The sequence below is a fragment of the Exophiala mesophila genome (genome assembly GCF_000836275.1).
Source record: "Exophiala mesophila strain CBS 40295 unplaced genomic scaffold supercont1.2, whole genome shotgun sequence".
NCBI lineage: Eukaryota > Fungi > Ascomycota > Eurotiomycetes > Chaetothyriales > Herpotrichiellaceae > Exophiala > Exophiala mesophila.
The window spans coordinates 2,721,552-2,747,805 of NW_015622505.1; the positions used below are offsets into that span (position 1 = coordinate 2,721,552).

At 50.6% G+C, this 26,254-nt stretch overlaps 7 protein-coding genes across 7 annotated transcripts; 4 read left to right on the top strand and 3 right to left on the bottom strand.

Annotated features, from left to right (window-relative positions):
* The first annotated feature begins 1,764 nt into the window (after positions 1-1,764).
* PV10_02783 (uncharacterized protein) lies at positions 1,765-5,448 on the top strand. Its single transcript, XM_016367147.1, has 3 exons — positions 1,765-2,911; positions 2,972-3,595; positions 3,668-5,448. Exons 1-3 carry the CDS (start codon positions 2,800-2,802, stop codon positions 5,104-5,106), a joined length of 2,175 nt encoding a protein of 724 aa, XP_016226665.1. The 5' UTR covers positions 1,765-2,799; the 3' UTR covers positions 5,107-5,448.
* A 2,574-nt stretch (positions 5,449-8,022) lies between these two features.
* On the top strand, positions 8,023-12,712 carry PV10_02784 (uncharacterized protein). Its single transcript, XM_016367148.1, has one exon. It carries the CDS (start codon positions 8,697-8,699, stop codon positions 12,096-12,098), a length of 3,402 nt encoding a protein of 1,133 aa, XP_016226666.1. The 5' UTR covers positions 8,023-8,696; the 3' UTR covers positions 12,099-12,712.
* On the bottom strand, positions 12,630-14,945 carry PV10_02785 (uncharacterized protein). The gene is made up of 2 exons (XM_016367149.1): positions 14,113-14,945; positions 12,630-14,005 (listed from the first exon to the last, which is right to left on the bottom strand). The coding sequence occupies exons 1-2, from the start codon at positions 14,208-14,210 to the stop codon at positions 12,688-12,690; spliced, it is 1,416 nt and encodes a 471-aa protein (XP_016226667.1). The 5' UTR covers positions 14,211-14,945; the 3' UTR covers positions 12,630-12,687.
* A 211-nt stretch (positions 14,946-15,156) lies between these two features.
* Positions 15,157-17,645, top strand: PV10_02786 (uncharacterized protein). Its single transcript, XM_016367150.1, has 4 exons — positions 15,157-15,618; positions 15,676-15,719; positions 15,771-17,069; positions 17,125-17,645. The coding sequence occupies exons 1-4, from the start codon at positions 15,413-15,415 to the stop codon at positions 17,616-17,618; spliced, it is 2,043 nt and encodes a 680-aa protein (XP_016226668.1). The 5' UTR covers positions 15,157-15,412; the 3' UTR covers positions 17,619-17,645.
* On the bottom strand, positions 17,557-18,687 carry PV10_02787 (uncharacterized protein). Its single transcript, XM_016367151.1, has one exon. It carries the CDS (start codon positions 18,608-18,610, stop codon positions 17,651-17,653), a length of 960 nt encoding a protein of 319 aa, XP_016226669.1. The 5' UTR covers positions 18,611-18,687; the 3' UTR covers positions 17,557-17,650.
* Positions 18,688-19,093: 406 nt separating this feature from the next.
* PV10_02788 (uncharacterized protein) lies at positions 19,094-23,202 on the top strand. Its single transcript, XM_016367152.1, has one exon. It carries the CDS (start codon positions 19,228-19,230, stop codon positions 23,077-23,079), a length of 3,852 nt encoding a protein of 1,283 aa, XP_016226670.1. The 5' UTR covers positions 19,094-19,227; the 3' UTR covers positions 23,080-23,202.
* Positions 23,203-23,465: 263 nt separating this feature from the next.
* Positions 23,466-25,169, bottom strand: PV10_02789 (uncharacterized protein; the record flags this gene model as incomplete). The annotated part of the gene is made up of 1 exon (XM_016367153.1): positions 23,466-25,169. One exon carries the CDS (start codon positions 25,167-25,169, stop codon positions 23,466-23,468), a length of 1,704 nt encoding a protein of 567 aa, XP_016226671.1.
* Positions 25,170-26,254: the final 1,085 nt, after the last annotated feature.

Consider the following 26,254-nt stretch of genomic DNA (forward strand, 5'->3'; position numbering starts at 1 on the left):
ATAGCATGGATTTGATCCCACAACGTCTGGCAAGGATGGCGTGTTTGCTCAGCCTACAAGACGCAAAAGTATAATTGATTATAGGGGCACCAGGGGGTCGAAGGGGTCGAGAGATGGTCGGAAGAAATGGCGGCACAGGCGGTAGAAGCGCCTAGCTTCCCTGGAGATTTGGCGGCCGGGGCGTCTGTCGCTTCTGAGGGACCAACAATGTGACGCGCAGACGCATATGATTCGCACAGGATCAGTTGGAGCAACCTTCTCTAAGCGAGGTGAAGCGCCTAGAGATGATCATCGGACATCCAGTTAAATTCCCGCCCAACCCCTGCAACTGATGCAAGGATGACGGCCAGTCTAGAGATGCAGCTTACCATTCTAGGTGCAACAAGCAAAAGTGAGGAACCGCAAAGGCGTGCGTCGCCCGTATCTTGCACGGACTTTCCCTACGTCGGGCACTCACTCATTTCGTAAAAGGCGGTGTTCTGTTGTGGTTTGCCTGGTGCTTATCTAGGTACCTAGGTACCTAACCAGTAATGGTGTCTGGCAGGTCCTGATGTAGAAACTACCTCCCAAGTAAGGTACCTACACATACGGAGTAAGTTCTGTACGTACAGTGGTACCTGTACGAGTACTCCGTAGGCACTGACCTAAGGGTGCTAAGGCCAGGTAAGGAAGTACTCCGTACCCTAGGTACCTAGGTAATTATGGTTAGAGGGGTCTATGTCCAGTGTCACGGCCACAATGCCGCTTATAAGGTTACTGTAGTTTGCGTACCTACGGAGTATGTGTATGTATCTCAGGGACGCTACCGATAACACAACAAGACGACAAAGTAAAATACAAGGCGCACAACATGTTTCACTACGGAGTAGTTGTTGGAACCTTTTTCGGGAACTCGTGATGGTGGCTGGGTGCGTTTGCAACATGGGTCTCATTGATTGCCGCCTAGTTTGATGAGGAACCGATGCACCATAGCTGCGTAAGGTAGGCAGGTACGGAGTAGGCATCTGTTGCGACTTCCGAAGCAGGTGAAGCAGAGTGGTGGAGGTGGGAAAGGGTGGCCTCGGCTGTACTGCAGCTTCCCCGAATTTGGCCCCAAAAGAGACACCGCGGCTGTGACCAGTCAGGAAGCGCAAGAGCCATCTTGTCAGCGATGCTGCGATTGAGGACGCCGGGGGGGTGAACAGCTAGTGGGACGGCAAGCGCCTTTCTCGGCCTGCAAGGGTGCCGGTTAGGGCCTTTACTGGCCTTGTATTCGTACGCATACGCCGTACGCCGTCCGCCTGCGCCAAAGCCCGTCCCCCGGCCCCTCTTCAAGCGCCCAGCGATCCAAGAATCGCCCGTCATGACCTCTGACTGGCTGTGAGTCGCCATTGGTCTCGAGACTAATTGGCGCAGGTCAACGGCTTCGACCCTTGACCAGTCACTACCGCATCCCTTCCGCCACCAGAGGGGGAGCTGGACATGGTGGCATGGTGGGCAACCACGCCCACATCGCCCACCTTGAACCCACCATGACTCAGTCATCCAGGCAACTGGAGTTTGGCAGATGATGGCGCCTCCAAGGCTCTCGGATGTGATACGTGTGGATGAATGGTCTAATTACCACCTGCTATTCTGCGTTTCCTTATGCGCTGCCACGCTGCCACGGCTGCCCTCCACTGCAAGAAGCGGCCGAGGGGCCCTCGGGCTCCTGCTTCGACAGTGACGGAACCTGCTCCTTCCTGCGCAGCAAGTCGAGAAGCGGTAGCAGCTTCCTCTCTTCTCCCCCCAAAGGTTGAATGAGCGCAGTCTGTGTCTGGACTCAACTCATCCCACCGCCTCTCTCTTTCACACATTCTCTCACACACACATTCTATCTCTATCTCCCACTTTACAAGACCAGCATCCCCCAAGCCCCGAGGCTACCAACTGTGGTGTAGTTCCCGATCTCATTGCGTTTCCGGCCTGTGCCCAGATTCTCACTACGCACCTCTCCACTACTCACCCTGCTCACCAGTCTTTTTCTCTCTTTCTTCTTCTCCTGCTCACTTTCAATTATTCAAACTCACAGCCTGCCTATTTCAATTGAATTCTGAGGCTTTGCATTGGCTGTGGACCATTGTTACTCAATCAGCAGCTGACTCCAACGACCACGTTTTCTGGGTTTGGCTCGGTCTGTCTCCCAGTGCCGTGTCGTGCCTGTCCAGCTGCGGGCCATTCCGCCTGACCCTCGAGAAGACCTCCACACCTGACCCGTCTGCGCTTCACGCGGCTCCCGCTTACCACCATGCATGAGCAGTGACATCTCTATCTCTTGATTATTCTTCATAATTGCAACCCACTGGTTCCCTTCATCGACTCATCGAATATCTGCCTTGACCATACTCCTGGTCCGCCCTTGACGGCGCCTTTGTCGATTCTTATCCCCCGAGTCACGCCTAAGCTGCCTCCTCTGTCCAATCGCCCTCGGCAGGTTAAGCGCTCAACCTCACGGTCCTGTGATAGTTTAATCGCCCGCTCACATCTTCCCCCGGCCGCGTCTACCATTCCTCTCCAGGCTTCAGGAGGTCCAACGCCAAAACCAACCCCGATCTTACGCTCCGGCAATACGTCATTTGCTCTAGACCCGACCAAGGGGTTCACCGTCCAAGCGCCCGACAGTCGTCATCGCTGTATCAGGGCTGTAGGCTTGTTTGATCCCTTTCTTTTGCTTCAGGAGACCGGGTGGATAAAGGAGAGTAGGGGGTACACATAAAATCCTCCGACCTCTGCAAAGCCCTATCGAGCGGCGGAGTCAAGTTTCATTTTTGGGCGGGCGACATGGCCGTCTCAGCCTCCGTTACGCATGACACAATCACCATCGGCGAGTCAATGTCGGGCTCAGAGAATGCCACCAGAGGATTCGTCGCTGTTAACAACGGGTCGGCCGATGGTAAGTCCCCCTCCATCTCCGTACATGTTGACGACGGGCAGTTACTTACCATGATCGTAGAGAGCGATGTCTCAAGTCGCCTTTCGTCTCCCCAGGATATTGTCCAGAAAGTCAGCGATATGCCAGCTCGCCCTCCAAGCGGTGCATTATATCCGCATCCACAAAGCCATGACGAGAACCACCATAAACGTAAACGGTCCAGCTCTGAGGAAGTCGCCAAATACGACCAACATCGCCAGTACTCCTACACCCCACCCAAACGACCCGAAGCACAACACATGGCCAATCGAGCCCTACGAGTGTTAGGGAACACGGATCCGAACGGCTCAAGTTACCACGTCAACGGCACAAGTGCCGACTCCAATGGCCACAGTTGGCCATCCCCTCCTGGCCGATCTGGACACCCATCAATGCAGGCGAATGGCACGAGTGGCCCCACGTCAGATGCGCAACTGGCCGAGGCCTTGCAGCGGGAAACCAGTGTCCAAGAAGGCCAGTCGCAAGGCTGGGATGCGGAGGCTCAGGCAAACGGTGAGGCAGATCAAGAACGATTTGCATCTGACCCACAATCCGGCGTCTCCATGTCAGGCCCTAAGCGCAAACGGAACTTCAGCAACAGGACCAAGACAGGATGCTTGACATGCCGTCGACGGAAGAAGAAATGCGATGAAGCGCATCCTATCTGTAAGTGAAGACCTGATGACAGGAAATCTGTGTGGAAAACGTCGGCATGATTATCTAATGAGACTGATGCAGGCTTGAATTGTCAAAAAGGCAGTTTTACGTGCGGTGGATATAGTGTGACCCGAGGTCTGTGGCCGGCGAAGCCCACGCCAGTCAAGCCTCCGGTACGTTTACAGTCCAAGATGGATGGGGGTGGTGACGTGTCAGAGTCATCGCCGTACCAGCCTGACCGCTCCGCCGACGCCTCACCCAATTCTGCTCGCCCTTCTGCCCAATTTGATGGCGGTCAGAGAAGATCCATCTCCTCAGTAGAGCATGACCACCAACGTCAACAACACTATCCTCCTGGACCAGCTTACAACGAGACCAGAAGTCGGGCCCCGTACCCCGTTCCACCGCCCCCTCAACCACAAACTCAACCTCAACAGTGGCCACCACAACAAAGTCAGTCTCCATATACAACAGAACATCTTCCCCCACTTTCGGATCTCAACCGTCCTGACACCAATTCAAATCCTCCATCGCGAGACATGTCTCGACCACCGACTCAAGTATCTCCTCATTCCCAAGCACCTCCCCATCCTCTACCGTCCTCTCAGGCTCCGCCACCTCCGCCACCTCCTTCATCCCATCAAGCGCCGCCGCCGAGCAGGCCGTCTCCTAACACGCATCAACCCCCAGTGCCGCCTCCATCAGCATACGCTCCACATGCACATGCACACCCGGCTCCTGGACCTCCGCCTCCTCATTATGGATATGGACCGCCGCCACCACCACCCGAAACGAGACACCAATACCACGCCCCGCCGCCGGAACACCACACTCCGACTCACATGAGGATGTCATCGGCGAGCTATGAGTCGCACAAATCCACGGCAAGGACGTTCAACAAGGAGGATGTGGAACGTTCCAAGATGCTGCGGCATACGGCGTACAACCACTTTGATCCCACGTTGGAGGATGATCGGAAGCGTTGTCAGCAAGCTCTCAAACGATTCAACCAAGCGGCGGAACTTGGTAGCGGGGTGAGCGTGGAAGAGCAACGCAATATCCTGTTGAAAGTGTTTGATCCCAGCAAGGACACAACTCACCGGTTTTTAGCTGCACCCATGGAGAAGGGAACACTTAGCCACGGGGTGAGGATTGAGTACCCGTTCAAGTGCACGTATGGGTACAACATCAAGATCATGGACAGCGTCTACATCGGCAGTGGATGCAAATTTGACGATGCAGGACGAGTGGACATTGGAGCACGCACTTGGATTGGTCCCGGAGTGACCATTGTGACGACGGGAGTGAGTGAAGAAATGATCGACCGCAAGGGAAGCGGCGGATCATGGAAGGCGAGTCCCGTGACAATTGCATCGGAAGTTGTGATAGGAGAAGGGGCCAAGATCTGTCCAGGCGTGATCATCGGCAAAGGTGCCACGGTGGAACCTTTTGCGTTGGTCAAGGAAAACTTGGGAGAATATGAAAGGCAATGTGCTTATCAGGGGCCGAGGAAGAGATAAGATGTTGAGATGGGCCTGGACGTTTCGTCGCGGGCCAGGAACAGTACGATTCCTGTTTGATGACCATGTCGATTGAATGGAGGGGGATTTGAAATGGGATCTCTCACAGTGCCAGATACCTGCTGATCATGAGATTGATTGTATGCTCGGAGAAATACATGGCTACGACATGGCTGTGGGATTAGACCAAACACAGCGTGAGCATTCGAGGAGGCGATGGATTAGTACTTGTTTATCATGTTCAGCGTCGATATTAATCGACGACCATTGATAGTCGACGATCGCTGGCTCGTGATTTAGCAACAGAAATTGCAACTTGCGGCCCGAGCGCGTGTCTGTCTCATGAATTTAGGCCCCGCGCTCGCGTCGAGTTCGCGTTAATTTTGATTTTTGTTGCCGACAAGGATTCTGGATTTTGAGTTTTGGAGGATTCTGTCACGCATCAGAGTTTCGGAATCTACGTGTGTGGGAGGCTCAGATTGTGCGTTTTATTCAAGAATATATGCCATGTCAGCGGTCAACAGGACTTGAATTGAACGGTACAATATGTATGCAGACACCTGATTGACGATCATCAAGAAAAAGAAGAAGAAGAATAAGAAGAAGAAAAAGAACAAGGAAACGTCAATCATTGCTGACTGCGTATGCTGTGCGTTAGTTGATGCATGCATGTACGTACACATGTCACACGAACATCAGCAGTAATGAGAATGTGATTTCAAACTTGATGTCAACTGGTTAATGTGTACATTGGCACACGGGAGAAGATGTGTAGGTTGTCAAGAAAAGGTTGAGCTTCATGCAGATCAGTAGTTATAAGTTGATGAGGAGAGAGGCTTAAAAAGAGAGTTTCTATACAGTACAGAGTATATGTCTCGAAAGGAGGTATCGAAAGGGGGTAAAGAACCCTCGAGAATGCAGAAGTAATAATTCCATGTGATTCGGGAATATGTCACGCATGTGCATGCTTATAGTACTCTGTACATACCTTGGTACTGTAGGAACAAAGGATGTAAAATGTTATCATCATGATCGACAAGGCCTGCCAAAACCAGCTGTTGCCAGCTTCTCAAACAAGTTACAACATGGATGATTGTGGCGTTGCATATCTTCGAACCGAGGCGTCGCTTATGCTAGGTACAGATAGCGGTAGAATGGATAACGTGTCCACATGAAATAGTCTGCAGGAAGGTAACGGCAAATCGTTGGAGGACGGGAACCATAACGAGCTCGGTTGTGCACAAGAGGAATTGGTAAAACTACATACGAGAACAGTGGCAGTGGTAGAGATTCTTGATGTACCTGCCACCTCCTGATCGACAAACTTATGAACCTTTTGGAAAAGACTGTCTGAAAGAGAGTCGAAATGAAATAGGCATACAATACTACGAAGTACGGAGTAATTGCAGTGACAGTTAAAGTTAGAGCGACGCGATGAATTTCCCCTTTGGGTGGATTTGACTAAACAAGAAACACAAAGGATGAACTGGGGCACTGATTTTTCTTCAATTTATTCCCACGTGTTTGCTGCGACTCTACTTACGGATAAGTCCTCACTCGCGTCTTTGGTTGGTGGAACCCTCAAAAGGGTCTAAAAACCATGGAAATTAAAACCATTTGGCGGGGCGGCTGAGAAGTTAGAAGACGCCCCATAGACCCCTCGGACCCCCTTGTCCTTGAACTTGGGCGTTGTTGGGTTTCAGAAGCGTGTGAGGATAGGGGTCCAGTTAGAGAATCCAATCGACGCTTTGGGAGAATGAATAATGTCATGGAAAGACTTGAGTGTTCACGGTGTTCTCGTTATTGTTGTGATCAACAAAGTAGGTACTCCGTAGGTATGTATTGTGGACATGGATGGCACTGATGGCTCAGTCTCATCCAGGGCGATAGACGCGCCGAGACCCTGATCCCATGATAATCCTGTGCACCGATACGGTTCTACCAGGGAACAACAATAACAACAACAACAAAAGAAGGCCAGGTGCCTATCTACCAAGGTACCTCTAGCATCTATGTTTTCTGTAACGCGTGGCTTTCGTGTTTGCGTATATACACATCTAGATATAGACCTTGATGCCTAAATACGAGTGTCCATACACACCTGTAACACTGAACTTGAATGTTCTGTCAAGGATCTTCAAGGGTGCATGCATTTCTACTGTGATAGTACCATGCCTTCTAGGTACCTACGGAGTACCTAAAGAACTGCCACACTGCCTTCCAACCTCCGGACCCAGGCTGCCGGGGCATCTTAATCTCACCCCCCTACCGTCCAAGGGATTTGTCGTGTGACATGGATTGACATTCTCACATCGTTCAACCGTTCTTTGTATCCCTTCAACCATGGTTCAACGACGACTTGCCAACCCATCGATTATTCTTGTCTCCATTTGAAAAAGCTTCAAGCAGTGTACATCATGGTGGCGCACCACTGCCGTCTACCGTAAAAGTTATCATTATCGAGATATTCAAAGCCAAGAAGGCCTGGCCTCACAGGCGCCCCGGGGACTCGATTAGCGTCCGTGGCGGCCCCTCGGCCATGCCCCCCAAACTCTGATTAGGAATAATCATTCCATCTTCTCCCCCAAAAATGACCCGAGCGACCCCACTGTCCTAACATAATAACCCCTGTTTATGCCTACCTGGCTAGGTATGCATAACCTCGTGCCCTGGCGTGCCCTGGATCAGCATATCTCCGAATCACAGAACCATTTTGTTGCAATGCTGGGACACGACTGATAGACTAACTTAGTAGCAGCATTAGCAGGATTAGCAGTTTTTTGTTGTAGTGTAACAGCAAACCAGTAGTGACTGCCTCCGTGACTCCGTCATGGTCGGTCGCACCTGCTCTCGAGATATTCACACCTTCCCCAGCTTTGACTCCGACTTCATTCCTTCCTCTACTTGTAAATCCTCAAAAAGCTCTCTTGGCTTTTGACTGCACATCGACTCACATCTACTGCCATCTACTCCTCTGATCTTCATCTGAATCTTGCTTGTATAATCCGGACCTTTTCCATTCGTTCGTTTTGACGTCCTTTGACCGTTTGCCTTCCGTCCTTCAGCTCTGTTGTGACGCGAGCTGCAACCTCCTTGAGGCCCTTGCGTTCTCCGTCGAATCGACACATCCCTCACCTCACCTCACCTCACTTTAACCTGACTGCTACCCAAACACGAGACCACACACGATCAAAGATCATAGATCACAGATCACACGCCCCATCATCATCAACTACCACCACCGCCGTCACAACCCCACCCCTTGACACTTGGACACATTTTTTGAAGCACCACCACGATCCAGACAGACGCCCTTACTTGCACCCCTGCCTACAGGCCTCACTGCCATCCTCAAGTCCGTCGCTTACTTTTGTACATTCAGCCAATTCTCCAGGTCATCCTCGCTGCGGCCCGTTTCTTGACCCTCGAGCGACGTATCCTCCTCTCGCCTAACCTATTCTCAGTTCAACTTTATCCCTTCCATCAACTGCGCCTCTTGTTCACATCATTCTCCAAGAATGCCTCTCGCGTCTGCCATTTCGTCGTCAACCTAATTGTGTGCGAAATGCTCCAAGATTGCCTCTTGCACCATGCGCGAAAACCACCCTACTTCAATGTTTGTGGCTCCCTTACGAATTCGTAAAACGCCCTCAGACGGCAACGACAGCGACAATAACAGCAACAATGACCACGTCCAGCCAGATAATCTTCGTGTCTCTCCCCATGACCTTGCGGTCTCAGACGACTCGACCGCCAACCCAGGCAAATTCCATGACTACCTCAGGGCATTGTACCCCTTCCAACCATCTTCACCTCACTCCTCAACCACTGTCACCTTGCCACTCAACTCGGGAGATATCATATTGATTCATTCCATCCATGTTAATGGTTGGGCAGATGGCACCCTCCTCGACACGGGTGCTCGGGGCTGGCTTCCTACAAACTATTGCGACGCTTATGACTATCCTGCTATGCGACCTTTATTGAGGGCCCTGACGGAGTTTTGGGACATCGTTCGTTGTAGTAGCGACTGCAACTGGAACATCTTCCGCAATCAAGATTATATGAGGGGTTTGGTCGCCGGAGTTCGCGCTCTACTCGAGAAATCAGATTGTTTGACCCGCGATTCGACCCTGGTCAAGTCTCATGAGGATATTCGAAGGACAAGGAAAAGTTTGCTCTCCGACCTGGCTCTCCTTGTTCGTACCGCCAAACAGCTTCAACAGGTTATCTCTACGCCTGTCCCCAGCACGGATTTGGACATCAGACTAGACGACATGCTTTTGAAAGCCTTTCGCATCGTCACCCGCGCCGCCTTGTTCCTAGATGTCTGGACCGACCATCTAACCGTCCTTCTGCCCACTTCGAGCGAGGAGCTTTCTCCCTTGTCACGCTCGAATCAGCCTTTGCCTCGCCCCGTTTCCGGTGCTCTCGAGATGAACCCGTCCATTTCGCAGCAGCAAACACCACCCAACGCTCGACCCAACAGTACAGCTCTCATCTCTGAAAAAGTCAGAATAAACTCCCCACGGAAATCGACCCACGTCAGGAGACAGTCTCTCACTCATCGCATGTCATACTCGGCCCAAAAAGGTCATCAGAATCCTAATTTGATTTCCGAGCTGCTACACAGGTCCTACGACGACTTTCTGACCGTCCTAGCTTCCTTTTTGGGTTCCCATATGCAGTCACGATCCTCGTCTGAGTTACTGTTGACCACCCAAAATGCTGTCAGATCCTGTCGACATTTGTTCACCGTTGTCGAAGCTGTCATTGACCGCGATCACAACACTTCACGTCCCTTGGTCCAAGCCAAGGATGCCATGTACTATGCCATAACAGAGCTGGTTCATGCTGCTCGACAAGTCTTCAAACCCCTCCATTCCATGGATGACGATTTGGTCTATCTCCCAGACGAAGCTCATAATCTTGTTCAAGCAGCGACCGCTTGTGTCAGCGCTGCCGGCAGATGTGTGGCCAGAACAAAAGCAACCCTAGAAGAAATTGGTGATTTCGAAACTGAGAACCTGGGCAAACTTCTGGGTCGCAGCTCAGAGGGCTCAAGTACCCAAGAATCAAGCACCCGAGACAGGCAATCGTATTGCAGTCCCACCACATCCACACCACTTCCTTCAGAACGACAGTCGACTTTGAAGAATCCTCGCCTATCTGTCCCCATGGGTATGATGACTCCTCCGCTGTCCGCCAACACAGCCGACTCTCCATCCACCTCTTTTGGCAGTGTCCCCGTCACCCCGAAGGATGACCCCGCTGTCGATATCGTTCGATCCTCACCCGATCGGCGGTCAGGTCCTCTCGCCCCAAAATTTGACAGGTCGCTCACAGAGGTTAACCTACACAAGTCGCCCGGCCACATGCTCGGCGGAAGCACTAGCAGTGATGGTAGCTTCGACCAACATAGCCACCGCCTATCGGACCCTAGTAACATGTCCTCGGCCTCCACTCGGGTCCCCTCAATTCACACGACCCGTTCCTTTGGCGATTTCCCCTCGAATACCTCTGGCACACACAATCTTGCGACAGACGACGATATTGTCGAAGCCGAGATCTTGACTCATACCTATTCCCAAGAATTGGTCCTCAACAGAGAAGGCGTTGTAGTCGGAGGCACGTTGAACGCCCTAGTGGAACGCTTGACTGGGCATGATTCTACCCCTGACGCACTATTTGTGACAACCATGTTTTTGACATTCCGTCTGTTCGCGAAACCAGAAGAATTTGCCCAAGCCCTGGTTCGAAGATTTCAATACATCGGGGACTGCCCCACCATGGCGAACCCAGTCCGACTGAGAGTGTACAATGTCTTCAAAGGTTGGATGGAATCACACTGGCGACATGACGCTGATGACACTGCATTGCCTGATATTGTCGGCTTTGCACGGAATCACTTGGCTTCTGTCCTTCCAATGGCAAGTCGAAGAATACTTGAATTGGCCGAGAAAGTATCTACAGCTGGTCAACCGGACGTGCCTCGGGTCGTGTCTGTGATTGGGAGGACAAGCACCTCGGCGGCAACATATATTGACCCCGCAACGCCTTTACCTGCCCCGATCATATCAAAGAGTCAACTTTCATCGCTCAAGGCTTGGAAGCAAGGCGGTCCTCCTGTCAGTATTCTTGACTTTGACGCCCTCGAGCTTGCCCGACAAATCACTTTGAAGACGTCCAAGATATTCTGCTCCATTCTGCCGGAGGAGCTTCTCGCTACCGAATGGACCAAACGCACCAGCTCGCTGGCCGTCAATGTTCGTGCCATGTCAACTCTTTCGACAGACATCTCTAATCTTGTTTCTGATTCCATTCTTCAACTAGAGGAGCCAAAGAAACGAGCCGCCATTATCAAACAGTGGGTCAAAATCGCCAACAAGTGCCTTGATCTGCACAACTTTGATACGCTGATGGCCATCACTTGTTCGCTCGACTCCACCAATATCAAAAGAATGAGAAAGACTTGGGAGGCCGTTCCTCAAAAGACCAAGAATGTGTTTGAGGAGTTGCGGAAAGTCCTCGATACATCGAAGAACTATTCCGCATTGCGACAGCAGATGCAGGCACAAGATCTTCCATGCTTACCCTTTATTGGAATCTATCTCACTGATTTGACCATGGTGGATTCTGCTAATTCATCCACGCGACCTCTGGCCACAAACAATGGCAAAATTTCCGTCATCAATCTCGATAAGCATATCAAAACCGCCAAGATCATCTCGGGCTTACAAGCATTTCAGTTCCCATACCGCTTCACCGAAGTGTCTGAAATGCAAACTTGGATGCAGGATCAGTTGATTCGTGTGAGATCTGCCGGCGACAAAAGCTTTCATCTCCATTATCGCCGATCTTTGATTCTGGAACCAAAGGAACAAGGCGGCAAATCCCCCAATCCTGATGGGGGAGCAAAAAAGGACGGCTTCGATTTATTTAACTGGTCCAGCCTTCTCCAGAAGGACAAGACTGTCTCGGTGTCTGGATGATGCAGCCGAGCAGCACGATGTGTCCTTTTAATGAGTCATGTTGTATTTTGCTCTTTTCCTATGTCATGACTTTATGATACCCTACGGCCGCTTTTTGTTTTTGTTTTGGAAGTTGAGTTTTCTGTCTGGCGGAGTTTGGGGAAGACTATGGAAGAGGTTGATGGACGGACTGGTAGATGGCCAGGAGTCAACTCCCTCAGAATTTGTTTGTTGTGATTGGCATTTATTACGAGTGCATGGCTATGACCGGGTACAGAAAAGTCCCGGCTTTTGGGTCTGACCAATTGCAGGCTCAGATCAAGACGCACGCATCATCTGAATCCAGGCCGATTGTTATTTGGGAGTGGTTTACCGATTGACATTCAGCGGGGGACAAGCAACGGTATTGCCGCAAGACAGATGGCAAGATATAAGGTATATGTGGAAATATGTGTTAGTTTTCAGAGCATATTATTGTACATTCTCAGACCTGGCATGAACGCAGGACCAAAGAAGACACGAGTTCAGAAGTGGAATGTCTCGCGACAGGGATGGGGTATACCACCAGATGAAGGTTTATTATCAAATTGTAGTATGTTGAAGATGAAAGTCACTGCGTTGGCTCAACAGCAGCATAGTTAGACATGATTTTGTTCAAGCCTTCCCTCTGCAAACACTGTTCAAAACTGAAACTCGCGGCCAATTCCTCCAATTCATCCTTGGTTTTGTCACGGAATAGCTCAGCAAACTCTTGAACAAAAGTCTCGGCCAAGAAGGTCTGAAGAACAGCACGTTGGACGTGTCTGGACGTGTTCCAGGTCGAAGGATAGACGGATTTCGCTGTCGGCGAGACCGAGTCAATCCATTTAACCAAAGGATCAATCAAATCCTCCACCTCTTTGGACGGATACGTGCCCCAGGCATCAAGCTGAAGCCTCTTCTTCTTCTCCAAAATCGGCTCGACCAGTTTATTCCACGGCGACTGCGGCGACGTATACACCATCCCCTGCAACCCAATATCCTTGAACAACCAAATCGACCAGGGAATCTGAAACCGATCATATATCCTCAACTGCTGACCCAACATATTATACCGATCGGCATTAATCGCATCCGCATCCTTATCCCACCTGGGATTCGCATACACGGGCCCAAACTCACCATTCCAAATCGGCGTGCCACGACTCCGTTGAAACTCCGACTTTCGCAAAAACTGCGCCTCGAGCTTTTGATTCTGCTCTTCTGTCCCTTTATACGGTCGACCCGTGGGGAATCCCATCATACTGTAATCATGCAATGAGTAGACACAGTTCGGCAATACATTGTCAAACCCCTTCCATTCCGCTGCAAAGGTATTCCCATCCAACCAGAGAATATGATGTGGATCGATTGCACGAATGGCTTTTTCTAGTCGTTCGTAAAACGCCGGGAGCCGTGTATGTTGCGGGTCGCAGGGTTCGTTGATGGGATTATATCCCGCGATCCATGCGTTATCTTTATATCGACGGGCCAATTCCTCCCACAGCCACACCGTCCGGTCTTGATGGTCCTTGTAATCCCAGAATGCGGCGTAACTGGTGGTATTGTCGGAATGCCAGCCCGGTGATTGTCCGCCAGGCAGGGTGTGCATGTCGAGAATCGTGTAGATGCCCTGGGCGGAACACAGGGAGATGACACGGTCGAGATGTTTAAAGCCGCTTTCTTTGAGCACGCGTGGGTTCATGTCGTCTTCAAAGTGTCGGTAGTTGAACGGAATGCGGATACAGTTGAGTCCCAGTTGTCGGAAGAATTTCGCGTCTGATTCAGTGAAGAAATGGTACAGCCATCGGTCGAAGAAATATTCGTAGTTTTCGGGTCCCATTACTTGGAGCATGGCGGCGCGAACGCTGGATTCGTGTCCGGGAAAGCCCGTGATGAAGTTTTCCATGCTGAGAGGGGGGCAGGTTAGTGGTGATATGGTATGGAGATTGGCGGATGTCCCATATATGCATGGATGCATGCACGACAGAGATCAAGTAGACCAGGCTACACTTACTTGAGCCATCCTCCTATTGCTGTTCCTCGTAGTAATACCAAGTCGCCGTTGCTGTCCACCACTTGTGTGCCATTGACTTTGAGGATTCCGGTTGCCATGATTGATGGTGGAATAGTATAATGGTGTTACTTCACTTTGATATACAATCCTCGTCTAAGGAAAGCGAGGAAGAGGATTTCCTGAATTGAGACCGGAAAAATCCTAGAAGATTTCCAGACTTCTTGTATTCTCAATTCATGGTTTGACGTTGCATGCCTGACAATGGTTCGTGTAGTCGATTACATGACATGAAGTGGAGAAACAACCATATTGGGGGGAATTTAGCCTGAAAGGGGCGCTGCATACGGCAAACATTTACATGTTTTTAATGGCCACTCAACTCTGAACCGGCAGTTCGCCATTCGTGTCTCGTGTCTTGTGTCTCGTGTCTCGAGTCGAGATCAAAGATCAAAATCGCTAAAAGACCCCGCATTCGAGTCTACTGTAGCATCAGTCCGGGACTTGGAGACCAGTTGTGATTTTTTGGCTGTGTGGAACATGGCATGGACTGGTCAGCAGTAGTAACCATGTTCAGTTTATATCACAGCCGGTCATTCCTAGAGGCCCTTTTGACATATCATCGACATGATAGCTTGCTGTTGATAGTCCCAAGCGGCCTGTCAGGTGGGATGCCTTGATTGTGGTAGATCATGACCTAGAGGCTTAGCTTTGCTGGAGAAGGAAAACATCCCCAGAAGTAAGTGTGAAAGCCCACCGGGAACATGCCCAACTCCATACCTACATTGAACTCTCTGTCGATCTTCCGGGTAAGCCCCGGGGTCCCTCGGTTGAAGAGGTGGGTGGTGGATGGAGGGACGAAGTTCAAGTTTATTTGCCTGATGTTGATGTGGTGGGGGCGGCAAATACGAGGAGAAGAGGGATCACGTGGATGTCCGTCTGGTCACGTGTGAGTACCCACTTCCCCAAGGCTATCGGACAGAAGTCCAAGACGATTACTCTGCCGTCTATCTCCATGATCTCTCGCAAGATCTCAGGCTATAGGGTGTGAGTTTCTGTACATTTATTTTCTTTTCGGCTGACGAAGCCTGGGTTATGGAACTCAAGGTCGCCGGCGATCTCTGGATTAAGTGACATTCTGGCAAATGATTTGCAATCGACAAGTAGACAAGTACGCCTTGGACTACAATCTAACATCGCCTCAGGGTCAACCAGGCAAGCGACACTTGATAAGACACCTTTCATTGTCTCCAGCAATCCATCCTGACTTTTGCTAAATGGTGCTGGCTACAACCCCGCGGCCATGACCATGCAAGCGTCAAATCTACGAACTCAGGCACCACAGCCAAACCAAGACACGCTCAGAAGGGCAGCACTTGCTTGTAACCGCTGTCGGGGTCGCAAAACAAAATGCACGGGCACATCTCCCCATCCTTGCTCGGTCTGCCTGGCTGTTGGGGTGGAATGTGTCTACTCTGAGGGTGAGAGGAGGATCAATGTCCCAGAGAGGTATGTTCGACTTTACTAAGTAGGATGATCCTCTTGATACTTACCAGGCTTTCCTAGTTATCTACAGGAACTCCAGGCCCGAGCACAAATGGCCCAAACCAGTAAGTCCGAACGAAATACTCGGTCTTGCTAGGATCTCTGACCACCCACAGTGACCACGCACGGGACGTCAAACTCTGGCAGTGCGACATCTCCCTCGACTTTTGGAGACGAACGCCTCAGTAATGATGATGATTGGTGGTACAAGGATATGGACAACTTGTGGTTAACTCGCTCAGGCGAACGTCGCTACGTGGGCAGTGGGTCTTCTACCTATCTCGCCCAGAAGCTCAACCCTACTCCTGCCACTGATCTTGCTTGGGATGTCCGCCCTATGTATAGGGATTCTTCATCCTTGAAGCGGCCAAAGAATCTCACTTTACCTCAACTACCGCCCTATGATTTTGCTCGCCGGCTGTACTTGACGCAAAACAAGTACATTGGGAGCATCTTCTGGTTTGCTCCTCGCCATACTTTCGAGCCCCGTCTACGAGCTGTTTACTCGAGCCGGCCTAATCTGGATGACCCAGAAGCTCGTCTCAACTTCTGCGTCGTCCTGCTTGTCCTGACGTTCGGCCACATGTTCTCCGTGAATCAGTGGTCTGGGAGTGAGGGTCCGCCAGGATTCAACTTCTTCAAGGATGCCTTATGGCTGCTTCCGGAAATTCATCAAGAAGGCTCCATGCTTTTCGTGCAAGTTCTGAGCTTGACTGCATGGTTCATGCAAAATCTCAATCGCAAAGACGCTGCATTCCTCTACGTTGGCCTCGCCATCAGAATGGCCATCTCACTGGGACTACATCAGGAGGTTACAGACCTCAGCATGGACCTCGTCGAGCGTGAGTCCCGCCGAAGGATATGGTGGTCTGTCTATAGTTTGGATCGCATAATTTCCGTCAAATCTGGAAACCCCATTTCCATCCATGATGAGGATATCGATGTCGCTTGGCCAACTGTCATGGCCGAGTTGGACTCAAGCCCTTCAATCCCGACGGTCTTGAAACATTACACCCAACTATCACGCATCCTAGGCAGGATTGGTGAGGGCATCTATCGGAAGAAGAATAGGTCCGGTACAGGCCTCCTCTCTTCTGTCCAAAGCATCATGGACGACCTCTCCAATTGGCTGAAGGACTTGCCACCTGAACTCAGCATTGATACTTCGACCCCTGACAAGTTCCGAGAATGCGTATGCATCTTTCTGCATTATTACTACTGTATCGATATGACTGCTCGACCATTCCTCCTCTACGTCGCTCAAAAACGCCTACGAGAACTGTCACTAGGCACAGCCACCCCAGATTGGCGAGAAGGTCTCTCACCCAACATATTGACTGTCATCGAAAATGCAATTGCAGCAGCTCGTGGAAGTGCCATGACAATGAGTATGGCAATGATGCAAAATGAATATTGTGAGTCCAAGAGGACTTGGATTTATTCTCATATGCTAACGATGCCTGTTTCTAGTTACATACGGCTTCATGGACGGAGAACATTCCTTTGCCTGCGCACTAACTCTGATTATCGTCAACGTAGCGTTCCCATACAACGAACGAGACGCAGTGGCGATGAAAACTGTCCTTGCCGTGCTGCGAAGTATGGCTGAGAAGGGAAATGAGTATATTCAGGCTCGTTACACACTCCTCTTGAATCTACGTACCTCCTTGGAGCTCCAAGCCATGCCGTACGCAAGCACTACATCCACAGTCTCATACAACACTCAGTTTCCTTCACCCACGAGCACAACCAACGAGCACGATCTCCAAATTTTTGCAGGGTCTATGACTCAGCCTTCAATGATGATGCAGAATTCATCCTTTCAACCGCTGGAAGAGATGTCGTTCAATTTCGATGTCGAGGAGAACTCTAGGATTTGGGAAGAGATTTCTGGAAACATAGACATTGATATGGACACGGGCTGGATTGAGAATGCAATCCGCAGAGACAACAACTCCACATAGTAGAGACAAATGAAATCATGATTGACAACCCTCTAACTCTCAACTCCCGCTACATCAGGAATTATATCCCAATCCCTGATGTCTAGTACAGTCATATGGCCAGGTGCATGAGCCATGATCGTCCCAGCAAGGCCGGCTCTTTGAATGGCTTCTTGAGGAGTCACACCACATCCCCAGAACACTGGCACTACTTCGTCGTCTCCTTCGACATTACTGTTGCAAACGAAAGGTGAGCCATCCATGTTGACAGGCGCGTCGCCGTATGCGGGACTTCCCAGATCCTCAATCCCTAATCGGGCGACGGCGTCCCAACCCCAGTCAATGGGCTCCCCGTGTGTTGAAACATACGGCCTCGAAATACTACGAACCGCATCAATGTCCTTTCTCTTGTAGGGCCGCATAGAAACAATATAGGTCGAATTCTGAAACACTCCCGCAGGACACAGTGGAATCTTTGTGCGATACATGGACACATTCCTCTTACGCACGACATGGACTGGGGACAAACCGGCCTCAGCCAGAGCACCCTCGAAGCTGAAGGAGCAACCAACCAGGAAACCAACGTGTCGGTCTGTCCACTCTCGCTCCACATCGGCGCAGTGTGATTTCGTCAGCTTCCCATCCTCGTAGACCATGTACTTCGGGAAGTCGTTTCGGAGATCAATATCGTTCGCGATCTGCTCGCCCGAGAGATTGGTCGTCCATGACTTGAGTTGATGGAAGATTCCTGGCCCCTTGGACTCTGCGAGTAGTGGGCAGGGAACTGGGTTTCTCTGACAAAGCAATCGAAAGTCCGATGCGTACTCGGAGGGCAACACTATCAAGTTTGCCTGAACATAACTTGGAGCCGCTCCAGCCGTCTGACCGGTGAATCGACCAGCTCTCGCCTCACGTCGAAAACTTTGTCCTGATTGTGTATCTTCCGGGGCCTCGACCGATTTCGCTTTGAATCCTGTGTTTCCAACCTCGTTGTCTACGGCGATCGGTGGCATCCTCGGTTCCAGGAGATAGGTTAAGTATTGATCATGAGGCGCATTGAGAACTCAGCACAATGTGAAGATTGCCTGAACGACAAGGATCAAGATCATATCGGAGGGCAGTTGCACGTGTTGTATTCTCTGCCCACATATCTGTGAACGCCCTTCTCGGCGAGCCCTCTCGCAGTCTGCACGCACTTCTCCGGTCGTTGCCCACGCGGGCGTTCGCAGCTCGCGGGGGTCGTCAGGCTGATATGTTGTAAACTCTCCGCAATGTTGCGTCACACACAGGGGTTCTCGATGCGCTAGGCTTGTGGGTCCCGATGATGTGGATACTTGGATGGGTATAGGGTTGCAAGTGACGGGTGGCTTGCCCTAGCGTCTTCGACCATGGATCCAATCATGCCTGTCTCCGTATAACAGTCAAGGCGTTCATCATGAACCTCAACGCCTTGTCCACTCCAAACCCAAGTGAGGAAATATACGTCGGGTCAGTGGATTCGGAGAGCCTTGTCTATCGAAAATGGCCTCCGATATTACAACATATGCTCTGAGCGTGAAGACATATATATTTTCGCGTTATCCACCATGAGGCCAGGCCTTCAATCTGAGGAATTAGTTCCATTTTCACCATGATTCAAAAAGAAAGCAAGATCAGAGTTTCAATCGATCGCGGAGGCACCTTCACCGACGTCCACGCCTCTGTACCAGGTAAACCCGATATCGTCCTCAAACTTCTATCCGTGGACCCTTCAAATTACCAAGATGCACCCACTGAAGGTATTCGAAGGGTGTTGGAACTTGCGACGGGGGAGAAATTCCCACGGGGACGCCCACTCAACCTCAGACACATCGACAGACTGCGCATGGGCACGACTGTAGCCACAAATGCGCTTCTCGAACGAAAAGGCGCCAAATCTGCTTTTCTCACCACCAAGGGATTCAAAGATCTCTTGTTGATTGGCAATCAACAACGACCAAAAATCTTCGATCTTTCGGCAAAGAAGCCAGGTGTACTGTACGAAAAGGTCGTCGAGATTGACGAGAGGATAGTTCCAGTACCCAAGGGTCTTGAAGATGATCGATTTCCAGAATGTCAGCTGGTGGAGGGCACAACTGGTGAAAAGTTTCGAGTTCTACAAGCACCGGATTTGGACAGCGTTCAAAAAGTTTTGAAAGAGCTTTGGGATCAAGGCTACAGATCTCTTGCTGTTGCCTTTTTACATTCATATGCATGCCCAGACCACGAGAGGCAGATCGGAGACCTCGCTACTTCCATGGGTTTTGCCGTTGCTCTGTCGTCCAAACTGCAACCCATGATCAAGGCAGTTCCTAGAGGAATGTCTGCCTCAGCTGATGCATACCTAACTCCCGTCATCAAGAACTACATCGACTCAATTGATTCAAACTTCGAAGGAGGCTTGGACAACTCGCATGGCGCTCGATTTGAGTTCATGCAGTCCGACGGAGGATTAGTCGACTTTAAAAACTTTAGTGGTCTCAAGGCGATTCTCTCAGGTCCCGCTGCAGGGGTAGTAGGATTCGCCGCAACCAGTTGGGATCAAAACGAGCGCGTTCCCGTCATCGGCTTCGACATGGGAGGAACATCAACAGATGTCTGTAGGTTTGATGGCAACTTCGAACACGTCTTTGGAGCAACTATTGCAGGTATCTCACTGCAGTCTCCTCAACTAGATATCAACACCGTTGCAGCAGGAGGAGGCTCGATTCTCTCGTGGCGCAATGGCCTCTTCCTGGTTGGGCCTGAATCTGCCTCTGCACACCCTGGACCTGCCTGTTATCGAAAAGGTGGCCCTCTTACCGTCACTGACGCCAATCTATTCCTTGGTCGATTACTGCCAGAATACTTTCCTAAGATCTTTGGGCCAAACGAGGATGAACCTCTAGACACTGAAGTCACAACACAAAAGTTCGAATCCTTGACGAAAGACATCAACGCTGAACAGGCCATGAAAGGCCAACCTCAATTCACAGCAGAAGAGGTTGCCATGGGTTTTCTAAGGGTGGCTGACGAATCGATGGCTCGTCCTATTCGAAACTTGACAGAAGCCCGTGGCTTTGAACCCTCTTCACATCATCTCGCATCCTTTGGAGGTGCGGGAGGTCAGCATGCTTGCTCAGTCGCAGCTGTACTCGATATCTCGAGGATTGTCATTCACAAGTACTCATCCGTACTCTCTGCCTACGGGCTCGCCCTAGCAGATGTAGTCACGGAAGCACAAGAGCCCGTGGCTGTGGAATATACTAAATCGGAGTCTCTCTTGCAGGAGAGATTCCATGGGATCATCCAACGGTCGACAGTCGATTTGGAAGGCCAAGGATTTCGGTCATATCAAATTCAACACCAGTTATATCTCAACATGCGATATGTGGGTTCTGACTCCAACCTTATGATCCTCAAGCCAGAGGATGGAGACTTTGCCAGAGAGTTTGCCGACCGACATCGTCGAGAATTTGGTTTCACTTTCGACAAGCCTCTTCTCGTCGACGATGTGCGGGTGCGTTCGACAGCTTCGTCCAACGACGTGTCAGAAGTCAGTCCAGCAGAGCAGTTGAAGAACGCCCATCTCACAGACATATCTGTTGGAGGCGTAGAGAAGAAGAAGGTCTACTTCGAAAGTACCGGTTACATGGACACGCCGATCTACAAGCTGAACGCCATCGAGAGAAACACCCGCATCCAGGGTCCTGCCATCATCATTGATGAGACCCAGACCATCGTTGTCGTCCCCAACGCGGTTGCAAACGTCCTTGAAACCTGTATTGTCCTCGACTTGAATGTAGAGAAGTCTCAAAAGTCAGCAGTGACAACCCAGGTGCAGGGTATTGAAGAAGTTCCCATCAATCCAGTCCGCCTCTCCATATTCGGTCACCGTTTCATGTCCATTGCCGAACAGATGGGTCGCACGCTACAAAAGACCGCTGTCTCTACCAATATCAAGGAGAGACTCGATTTCTCATGTGCCTTGTTCTCTCCAGACGGTGGATTGGTCGCTAATGCACCTCACATCCCAGTGCATCTTGGATCGATGCAATTTGCAGTCAAGTATCAACACCAGAGATGGCTTGGGCAGTTAAAGGACGGTGATGTCCTGATGTCCAACCACCCAAGCTGTGGAGGCACTCACTTGCCGGATATCACCATCATTACACCAGTGTTTGACCGACCTGGAGGAACGGAAATCGTCTTCTACGTCGCCGCTCGTGGTCATCATGCAGACATCGGCGGTCTGTTACCTGGGTCCATGCCACCAAAGTCAACCTTCTTATGGGAGGAAGGGGCTGCTATTGAGGCCGAGAAAATTGTCAGCGACGGAATCTTCGACGAAAAGAGGGTTATCCAGCTCCTGCTCGAAGAGCCAAGCAAGTTAGAAGGTTGTTCAGGAACGAGATGTCTTGCGGACAACCTGTCAGACTTGAAGGCACAAATCGCCGCCAATACCAGGGGTATTCAGCTGATTCAGAGCTTGATATCTGAGTATACCCTCGTGGTCGTTCAGGCATACATGTATGCGATTCAATCAACCGCCGCAGTCGCCGTTGGTCACCTTCTGAGAGACCTGTACGACCGGTTTGATGGGGAACCCCTGGAGGCACTGGACTACATGGATGACGGAACACCCATTCAGCTGAAGATCACGATTGACCGAGAGGCTGGCAAGGCAGTCTTTGATTTTGACGGTACCGGCCCAGAGGTGCTCGGCAACACCAATGCACCAGTTGCAGTGACCAACTCAGCCATCATCTACTGCCTTCGATGCATGATCGACTCAGACGTGCCGCTGAATCAAGGATGTCTCAACCCAATTGAGATCAAGGTCCCTCCACGATCAATTCTATCTCCTTCACGAGCAGCCGCAGTCGTTGGAGGAAACGTCGTCACCTCACAGCGCATCACCGACGTGGTCCTCAAGGCATTCCGCGCCGCCGCAGCATCGCAGGGCGACACCAGCAACCTGACATTCGGACGAGGTGGCAGATCTACAGAAGACGGCAAACATGTCGACGGCTTCGGCTACTACGAGACCATCTGCGGAGGCTCAGGCGCTGGACCGACATGGAACGGCCAGAGCGGCGTACACACCCACATGACCAACACCCGCATCACAGACCCAGAGATCCTGGAGAAGCGCTATCCTTGTCTGCTTCGCCAGTTCTCGCTCCGACAGGGTTCGGGCGGTGTGGGTGCTCGTTGTGGTGGTGACGGTGTCACTCGCGACATTCAGTTCCTTGAACCTCTCCAGTGCTCTATTCTCAGCGAAAGGAGAGTGTTCCAGCCCTATGGAATGGAAGGAGGTGGTCAGGCTCAGCGTGGTCTCAATCTGTGGATCACCAAGGACGATGTCTCTGGAGAGGAGAGGACGGTGAATATGGGTGGGAAGAATACTGTTAAGGTCAAGGCTGGAGATCGTGTTATAATCAATACACCTGGCGGTGGAGCATGGGGTGCGGTTCAGGCATAGAATAGAGTCTTGGTGAGAGGTCTCATAAAGCTTATATTGTAACGATATTATACCGATTTACATCAACAAATGTTGTGTCCAAGTCTTGAACAGAACATCAAGTGAATGAGAATCATAGGATGCATAGCATCACTTGCCAATGAATGACGCAGAGCACTTTATTCGGACATTTTTGTCGGTACGAGCCAAAAAAAAGTGGCTTTTGGCATGGAGAAAGTTCTTGTCTTGGATATCATCTCTACTTTGCGTTGATTTTTTCCTTGTATGATCATTATCATTCTCGTATGTGAGTGCACAATATACATAAACACTCATCAATGGGCTACCTCTTCATCAAACATCTAAAAGCAGGGCCCTTCACCCCAGGCTCATCATGCAGCCGAATGCTACACCATAGCCCTTCGATCCTTCTTAAGGGGCGAAAACTCGGCCAGCACTTTCCCCTTCGAGTTTGGCTTTGCCTTGAGAGAGATGCGTCCTAATGCTAGAGCTCCCACGGTCGAGTTCCCAATGGTTCTGACTTTTGGTGCTGGAGGGGCCGTGTCTTCCTCGTCGAAGATGTTGGCTCGCTTTAATGCTTTTGTTTTCTTGGGCTGCTGTTCGCTATTCGAGACATTCGAGTCTCGGCTGTCTTCACTTGTCTGTTTGGTTGTCTCGTTATTTTCCTGGTCGCTGTCCATGTCTGAGTCTTGTTCGACTAGTTTTTCAAGCGATGGCTTTTTGGCCGCTGCGTTGGCTTTGCTGTTCGTGCTTTCCTTCAGCGGCTGTACTTGTTTGTCTTTCTTCTGAGTTGGTTTGCGGGCAGCGGGGGGTTTGGCTGGTTTTTGCTTAGGTGCTTCTACTTTTCTGGTGGTGAGCTTTTGGGCGGCGTCTTCATCTCGGTCTGGAGACATGTCCTTGTTGTTGTTCGAGTCTTGCTCTTCAGACTCGGCGGGTGTTTCAGGAAGAATGCTGAGAGTTCGGTTCAGAAATGGAGTCATCGAGAATGTTGATTTGTCTCCTGGATTGACAGAGAATCGTTGTTTCTTGGCCGCAGCTCCGCCGTGGCCAGGCGTTCCAATTGTCATGTCAGGATCGAAGCGGGCGACATTTCTCTTTCTTGGATTTGGTACTGCGTTTCCATTGATTCGGGCTTTGGTCAGCTCAGCAGACTGAGCCATTTTCGCTGCCTGCATCTTCTCAATTTCTTCTTGTGCCTCCTGAAGCTCATCCTTGGTTGCTTTCAACTTGTTGCGGAAAGAGTCAAGTTTGATCTCCAGCGACTCTTTTTCTTCTTCCCACTCGGCCACTCTCCTCCGGTTCTCGCGATCTAACTTTTGAGCCTCCCGTTTCGCCTTGGCTAGTTCCTTTTTCATTTCCGAAACTTCGGCCGATGTTTCTTCGTTGGATCGCTCTGCGCCTCGTTTCGCCTGCGCCAATTCGTTCTTCAAGTCATCAATCTCGGCCGCAGCTTCACGCTGCATCTTTTGGGCTTCTCTTCTGGCTCTTGCAAGCTCTTTTGTGAGTTCATTCAATTCCGCCTGGCTCTCCGCATCGTTCTGGACTGTCTGCTTTTCCTTGATCCTTTGCACGGCGCGTCGTTCTGTTTCAAGTTCGACCTGCACGGAGGCTAGTTCTCTTTGGAGTGCCAGCTTTTCCGATAGAAGCTTCTGTTGCGTAGATGATTGGGACTTGAGGTGTTCGAGTTCGGGTTTCAAGGCGTTCAATTCTCTCGAGAGCGACAATTTCTCCGACAGAAGCTTTGTCGCGTCGGCGCTAGCAGCGTTGAGGGCCTTGACCTCCGCCTTGAGATGGTCAAGATCGCGTTCTCGAGCCTTCAAGTCCATTTGTGATTGCAGCAGCTCAGTTTCGGCTGCGGCGACACTGTCGAGCAGTTCCTCGTTGGTTTCCTCCAGGAAGACTTGTTGATCCTCTTGCTTCATCGCGTGCTCTTGCAACTCCTCGTTTTCATCTTCAAGCAGTAATAGTTGAACACGGAGGGCGCGCACCCGTTCTTCTTCATAGATGCGTTCTGCCTGTCGCAAGGCGCGTTCGTACACCAGTTCGAGGTGGGCGGTCTTGAGCGACTGTGCTACTTCCATCGTACTCATATTGGTCGTATGTGTGCTTATTGTTGATGCCAGTTCAAGGGATGCTTCATAAGCCCGGCGACGGCTATCGTTTGGATGTTGAATGCACAGTGGTGGTGGAAAATAAGTGACAGGTTATTGAGTGTCGAGTGTCGCGGCGCAGACGAGGGTGCGTTTGTTGACATTATCCCTAAATAGGAAAGGCTTGCCAAGACCACGTCCTCAACACCAACTTCTTTGACATCACCATCAATGAAACAGTATAACAGTCCACAAGTCTTCATCGCAATCGAATTCATCTTGATGCGGACGACTTGAGTCTTATATACGAGTAGAACTGATGAAAATACATTACACGCACATTTCGAGTCCACAAATTGTCCTTTCAAAAACCTACTCGCGGCATACTCTGAGCCCTCATGACATGAATCTACACAAGCTTATGCCATAGACCACCTCCATATACATCAATGTCAGCGACGGAGTATGCTTTCGCCCAACTGGCCCATCGCTCTCCAGGATAAACAGAAGTTCCACACTGCGAAAAACTCACTCTCTCCTGCTTTGCCTCTTAAAGAATGTGATATGTGGGCTCAAGGCATTATAGAGGTTCTGAACAGTTCCATTTGGATAGCAGCCCCTCCTGGGGATGATTCTGTTGATCGAGTCACCAATGCCAAAATTGGATATCATGATTTCAGCGAGGTTGTTTTCTTTGCACCAAAGGCTATAGTGGAAGTTGTATCCATTTCCGAGGACTCTCAGCGCCTTGTAGATTCTGTTGTCAGATATGACTTGGCGAAAATCGTCCTCATTCAAAGAAAATCCATAATATCTAACACTGACATGTTCATACCGTGATTATCTACATCAGCGAAACGGGAGCAGAAGGGGAGAGGGAGAGGCCCAAACAACTCGTGTATCGACGGGCCAAAGCTATGGGCCAGAAGTATTCAAAAATTCGCATTAAAAAATTACATAGGTAGCTTGTAAACATCACTCAGCGCAATGGATACTATTAAGCTGCGATCTGCACCCTGGCCTGGCATGTTATAAGACAAGGTATTAAGGAGACCATCTTTGGTGCGACACAATGACACACTTTG